The sequence below is a fragment of the Sapajus apella genome, unplaced genomic scaffold (genome assembly GCF_009761245.1).
Source record: "Sapajus apella isolate SASKATOON/1434 unplaced genomic scaffold, GSC_monkey_1.0 scaffold77, whole genome shotgun sequence".
NCBI lineage: Eukaryota > Metazoa > Chordata > Mammalia > Primates > Cebidae > Sapajus > Sapajus apella.
This window is the reverse complement of record NW_022437017.1, coordinates 784,785-791,205: the sequence shown is the minus strand read 5'-3', so window position 1 is coordinate 791,205 and position 6,421 is coordinate 784,785. Positions and strand designations below refer to the sequence as shown.

Below are 6,421 nucleotides of genomic sequence, written 5' to 3'. Positions count from 1 at the left end.
ACCCCTCACCCGTCCACCCCCTCACTCGTCTACCCCTCACCCGTCCACCCCCCCAGCTGTCCCCCTCACCTGCCCTGGCTCTCATCTGGCATTCTCAGTGCATTCTTCTGGCATCCTCTTTACCTGTTTACTCACCTGTTCTCTCCTTACTTGTGCCCTCATGTCTGCTCACCTGTCCCCCTCACCTGTCTGCTCACCTGTCCCCCTCACCTGCCTCTGTTAGGGACTGTTCGCTCCCCTGCTCCCTCCTCACCTCCTCAGACATCTACTCTCATCCCTGTTTTCTCTGTACCTGTTGGGGTGTGGGCGTGGCTGAAGGTACGGGCTGGCCCACCTCACCTGTACATGAGGTCGATGAGCATCTCAGGGTCCTCCTGGTGTTCCTTCATCTTCACTGTGTCCGTCAGGATCATGTGCAGATTGAACATCAGGTCCTGGACCTGAAGCCGGGGAATGTGCAGGGGCCAGTGAGGGCGCCAGGAAGTGAAGGGAGCCAAGGTGGTGGGATCGGGGGTTAGGTGAAGGGGAGGCAGGGAGGGGGCCCAGCAGGTGTCACCTGCTCCGCGAAGGTGCTGTCCCGCAGCCCCACGTCCTCCTCAGCATAGGTGAGGATGGTTTTGAGTGAACGTCGCAGGTGCTCTTCACTGAAGTTCTGTGTTGTTCCCACCAGGGATGAAAGTGACATGGTGACCTGCATCTTCACGCGGGCAAAGTTCTGCAGGGACAGGAGAGGGAGAGTGGATCTGGCAGTTTCAGACTCCAGACCCCCCCTCAGGGTCTGCTAAACCTGCCCACATGGTCCTTTCTTTTCTTTTTTTTTTTTTTTGAGACAGAGTTTCACTCTCGTTGCCCAGGCTGGAGTGCAATGGCTCGATCTCAGCTCACTGCAACCTTTGCCTCCTGGGTTCAAGTGATTCTCCTGCCTCTGCCTCCCTAGTAGCTGGGATTACAGGCGCCCGCCACCATGCCCAGCTCATTTTCTGTGTTTAGTAGACACATGGTTTTACTATGTTGGCCAGGATGGTCTTGAACTCCTGATCTCAGGTGGTCCACCTGCTTCAGCCTCCAAAACCAAAGTGCTGGAATTACAGGCGTGAGCCACCGCGCCCAGCTCTTTCTTTTTTTTTTTTTTCGAGATGGAGTCTCTCACTCTGTTGCTGAGGCTGGAGTGCAGTGGTGTGATCTTAGCTCACTGCAACCTCTGTCTCCCGAGTTCAGGAGATTCTCCTGCCTCAGCCTCCTGAGTAGCTGGGATTGCAGGTGCATGCCACCACGATTGGCTAATTTTTGTATTTTTGGTAGAGACAGGGTTTCACTGTGTTGGCCAGGCTGGTCCTGAACTCCTGACCTCAAAAGACCCACCTGCCTCAGCCTCCCAAAGTGCTAGGATTACAGGCATGAGCCACCATGCCCAGCCTGCCTTTGTTTTTGTTGCTCAGGCTGGAGTGTAGTGGTGCAATCATGGCCCACTGCAGCCTCAAACTCCAGGTCTCAAGTGATCCTCCCACTTCAGCCTCCCAAAATGCTGGGATTACAGGAATGAGCCAGGGCACCTGACCCCCAATTGCGTTCTGAGCCCTCCTCTTGCCCGTTATGCACAAGGCAGATGCTGGCTCAGTGACTGCCTCCCCATTTCTCACTCCCTCTATGGCCACCCACTGGCCACCCTGACCAGAGCCCTGTGTGGACCACACCTCCTTGCCCCACTCACGTGGCCGATCTCGAAGTTCTGTCGCATGAGCAGGTACAGCGAGGCGCTGGCGTGTGTGCGGATGGTGCTGATGCGGCTGCCACAGTGTCGCAGGAGCCTCAGGCACAGGTCGGCACACAGCTCCGTGTCCTCCTCGAACAGCAGCTCCGGGAACTGCCCCCCAGGACCCAGACAGACACTGTCCAGCCCCTCCCCATTCTGGCTCACAAGGGGAGTGACCCAAATGAGGACTGCTTGGGCAGAGACGTCTGTTTGTGTTCTGTCCTCTTTGGCCAAGTGCCACCGGGTTCGGAGTCAGACCTGGGTTTAAGCACCTTGCTGTGTGACCCTGGGCGAGTGACTTGGCCACTCTGACCCTGCCTGCCTTCCACTGTAAACTGTGGCAAAGCAGTCTGCTCCATGGAGTTGCAGAGCACACAGTAAGTGCTCAATGATTGAGGTACTTTTTTTTTTTTTTTTTTTGAGACAGGGTCTCACTCTGTAGCCCAGGCTGAAATGCAGTAGTGTGATCACAGCTCACTGCAGCTTTGAACTCCAGGCTCAAACCATCCTCCTGCCTCAGCCTCCCTAGCAGCTCCCTAGTACCTGGGATCTCAGGTGTGTGCCAGCCAGCCTGGCTAACATTTTTTTTTTTGAGACAGGTTCTCACGCTGTTGACCAGGCTGAAGTGCAGTGGCATGATCATGGCTCACTGCAGCCTTGACCTTCTGGGCTCAAGTGATCGTCAGCCTTCCTAGCAGCTATGACCACAGGTGCATGCCACCACACTTGGTTGATTTTTTTGTAGAGATGGGGTCTCACCATGTTGCCCAGGCTGGTCTCCAACCCTAGGCTCACATGATCTTCCCGACTCAGCCTCCCAAAGTGCTGGGATTACAGGTGTGAGCCACCATGCCTAGTCCCAGGTAATTTATTAAATTTTTGTTAGAGATAGGGGCTTTGCTGTGTTGCCCAGGCTGGTCTCAAACTTCTGGCCTCAAGCAATCCTCCCACTTTGGCCTCCCAAAGTGCTGGGATATAGGCGTGAGTCACCGCACCAGCCTAGAGCTTCTATTGCTTTCTAAGAATCATGGTTGTTGAGTGGTGCTCACCTTGGACACAAGGGCCCGCTGGGTGGCCAGGCCATGCTGCAAGAAGAGGGCACTCTGGGCACTGCCCAGGCTATACAGCACAACCTTCAACACTGCCCCTAAGACGCTCTCCCGGGCTTCTGACAGCATCACCGTCTGGAAGGGAGGGAGTCAGAGATCCTGGTGTTAGAGACTTAGGGTGGTTATGGGGACAGGGAAGGAGAGGGATTATGGAGTCAGAGATCACAGAGCATTGCAGTTGGGCTCAGAGCACAAGGCAGATGCTGGATCAAGCCCTACCTGCACGATGATCTCCAGTGTGTCCAGAACCACTAGGCTTGCCTCGGTTGCCAGGTTCCCTTCCACCAAGGCCTCGTGTTCCATTTCATCCTTGGTCCTGGAAGGGGAAGCGAGGTCTTGGGGCCCCACTCACGGTGAGATCCTATTCCATTGTTGAGCTCTCTCCTTCCCCTGGCAGTCCGGGGGTGCTGGCTCCCTCGAAGCTGTTCTGGTTTTTTTTTGTATGTATGTTTTTTTTGTTTGTTTTCTGAGAGAGGGTGTCACTCTGTTGCCTAGGCTGGAGTGCAGTGGTGTGATCACAGCTCACTGCAGCCTCAACCTCCCAGGCTCAAGTCATCCTCCTGTCTCAGCCTTGCGAGTGGCTGGGACCACAGGCATATGTCACCATTCCTGGCTAATTTTTTTCTTTTTTTTGAGACGGAGTCTCACTCCATCGTCAAAGCTGGAGTACAGTGGCGCAATCTTGGCTCACTGCAACCTCCATCCTCCTCCTGGGTTGAAGCCTCTGCCTCAGCCTCCCAAGTAGCTAGGATTACAAGCACCCACCACCACGCTTGGCTAACTTTTATATTTTTAGTAGAGACGGGTTTCACCATATTGGCCAGGCTGGTCTTGAACTCCTGAGCTTGTGATCCACCGCCTTGGCCTCCCAAAGTGCTGGGATTACAGGTGTGAGCCACTGCGCCCAGCACCTGGCTAATTTGTAAATTTTTTGTAGAGACAGGGTCTCACTATGTTGCCCAGGGCGGTCTCGAATTCCTGGATTCAAGTGATCCTCCCTCCTCAGCCTGAACCATTCTGAACCCAGCAGACTGCCTCCTGCCCACACCCACTTGTCCACGCGGTCTGAGGTTTGCTTCCAGTGTGTGATGCTCTTCCGCCAGCGCACGTTCTCTGGATTCCCAAATGGGCTCCTCTCTGAGGTGCGTGGGCGCGTGATCACAGATGCATAAAAACACAGGGCACATGTGAACACCAGGAGAAACGCACAGGCATGAAGATATTCGGGTGGGCTGACCCGAGAGGACACTGGGTGGAGCAGAAGCCTGCTGGGTGGACACACACGGGCAGACACGAGTGACAGATGGGGACGCACAGGCCCATGTGTACGGTGATGATGCCTGGACTTCTCTCCAGGAAAAGTAAGGCAGAAAGCGAGGGACGGCCCCATTCATGGGGTCCCTTGACACAAGGTGGGAGCAGCTGGTGGGATGGGGACACGTGGCTGTGTCACCCTCTTACCACGACTTCGCCGAACCATTTCTTGTCGAGCTCCAATGGTGCCTAGGATGGCTTCCTCTAGTCGCGCCTTCATATCCAGTGATTTTTTGAATGTGAGGCTGTTGATGCGCTCAAAGGCTTTTTTCCCCTGGGAGGGCAGAGAACTGGGGTTCAAGGTCGACTCTGCTCTTTTTGGTGGGACCTGAGCTGGCCCTTTTTTTTTCCTTTTTTTTTTTTTTTAGATGGAATCTCGCTCTGTTGCCAGGCTGGAGTGCAGTGGTGCGATCTCGGCTCAGTGCAACCTCCGACTCCTGGGTTCAAGTGATTCTCCTGCCTCAGCCTGCTCAGTAGCTGGGATTACAGGCATGGTGCTACCACGCTCAGCTAATTTTTGTATTTTTAGTAGAGACGGGGTTTCACCATGTTGGCCAGGATGGTCTCCTGACCTCGTGATCTGCGCACCTCAGCTCCCCAAAGTGCTGGGATTACAGGTGTGAGCCACCGCGCCCGGCCTGGCCCCATCTTTTGCTTTGCGCCTTTTCTCACCTCTGGGCCCCTGTGCTTAAAGACAGCTTACCCCTTTCCTCTAAATTTTTAGCAATTACCAGTTTTTTTTTTTCTTTGAGACAGAGTCTTTCTCACTCTGTTGCCCAGCCTGAAGAACAGTGGTGCGATGTTGGCTCACTGCAACCTCCACCACCCAGGCTCGAGCGATGCACCTCAGCCACCTCCGTAGCTGGGACTACAGGCCTGCACCACCATGCTCAGCTAACTTTTGTATTTTTTGTAGAGATGGGGTTTCACTATGCTGTCCAGGCTGGTCTCAAATTTGTGGGCTCAAGCAGTTCGCCAGCTTGGCGTCCTCAAGTGCTGGGATTATAGGCATGAGCCACTGCACCAGGCCCTTAAAAAAAAAAAATCTTTTTTTTTTTTTTTTGAGATGAAGTCTCACTCTGTTGCCCAGGTTAGAGTGCAGTGGTGCGATCTTGGCTTACTACAACCTCTGCCTCCTGGGTTCAAGCGATTCTCCTGCCTCAGCCTCCCAAGTAGCTGGGACTATAGGCATGCACCACCATGCCTGGCTAAGTTTTTATATTTTTAGTAGAGACAGGGTTTCACCATGTTGGCCAGGCTGGTCTTGAACCCCTGACCTCAAGTGATCCACCCGCCTCGGCCTCCCAAAGTGCTGGGATTACAGGCGTGAGCCACCATACCTGGCCTCGACATTACAAATTCTATTCACAAAGGCATTTCTCACTTGATTCTTCGGCTCAGCACAGAAATAGTCCACCCCTTTACTCTCAGTCCCACAGAGTCCTCTGCACAAAGACAGTCCACCCCTTTCCACTCAGCCTCCAGCACCCTGGGCCCTGAGTACATCCTTAGCCTGCCTCCTCCATCATCTCCTGCCCACACCCTCGAACCTTGTACTCGAAGGCAGCCAGGCAGAGGTACAGCAAGTCCAAGAGACGTCCCAGCTGGGGGAGTGTCAGGTCAGTGGCCCAGCGCTGCAGGAGTGCTGGCTCTGCGTTTTTCAGCACCCACAGCACACACGCCAGCAAGGTCCGGCTTGACTCAGCAGAGAGGGCACAGCCTGCCCGAGAAGCCTGGGGCCGGAGAGGAATCAAAGTCAATTTCCATTTTCTCCAATGTGAGATGAATCCTGGCCAGTCAGTATCTTTATTTTTTTTTTGAGGCGGAGTCTCGCTCTGTTGCCAGGCTGGAGTACAGTGGTGCCATCTTGGCTCGCTGCAACCTCCACCTCCCAGGTTCAAATGATTCTCCAGCCTCAGCCTCCTGAGTAGCTGGGACTATAGGCATGCACCACCACACCCAGCTAATTTTTGTATTTTTAGTAGAGACAGCGTTTCACCATGTCGGCCAGGATGATCTGGATCTCTTGACCTCGTGATCCACCTGCCTTGGCCTCCCAAAGTGCTGGGATTACAGGCGTGAGCCACCACACCTGGCCCAATATGTATCTTGATACATGGCTTCTCTCATTAAAAATGAATGACATCGGCCGGGCAGGAGAATTGCCTGAACCCAGGAGGCGGAGGTTGCGGTGAGCCGAGATCGCGCCATTGCACTCCAGCCTGGGTAACAAGAGCGAAACTCC

The 6,421-nt window shown here is 54.3% G+C and overlaps 1 protein-coding gene across 6 annotated transcripts in view; it reads right to left on the bottom strand.

The window, feature by feature from the left end:
- DOCK6 (dedicator of cytokinesis 6) overlaps nt 1-6,421 on the bottom strand; it is a 59,346-nt gene that overhangs the window by 9,571 nt on the left and 43,354 nt on the right. For all 6 annotated transcript variants that reach the window (XM_032251727.1, XM_032251729.1, XM_032251726.1 and 3 more), the window contains 8 exons: nt 5,727-5,909; nt 4,324-4,450; nt 3,915-3,999; nt 3,082-3,178; nt 2,803-2,937; nt 1,712-1,864; nt 557-715; nt 340-440 (listed from right to left, as the gene is read on the bottom strand). In XM_032251727.1, the coding sequence (XP_032107618.1) occupies nt 340-440; nt 557-715; nt 1,712-1,864; nt 2,803-2,937; nt 3,082-3,178; nt 3,915-3,999; nt 4,324-4,450; nt 5,727-5,909 (1,040 nt within the window). The remainder of the gene's footprint in view (nt 1-339; nt 441-556; nt 716-1,711; nt 1,865-2,802; nt 2,938-3,081; nt 3,179-3,914; nt 4,000-4,323; nt 4,451-5,726; nt 5,910-6,421) is intronic.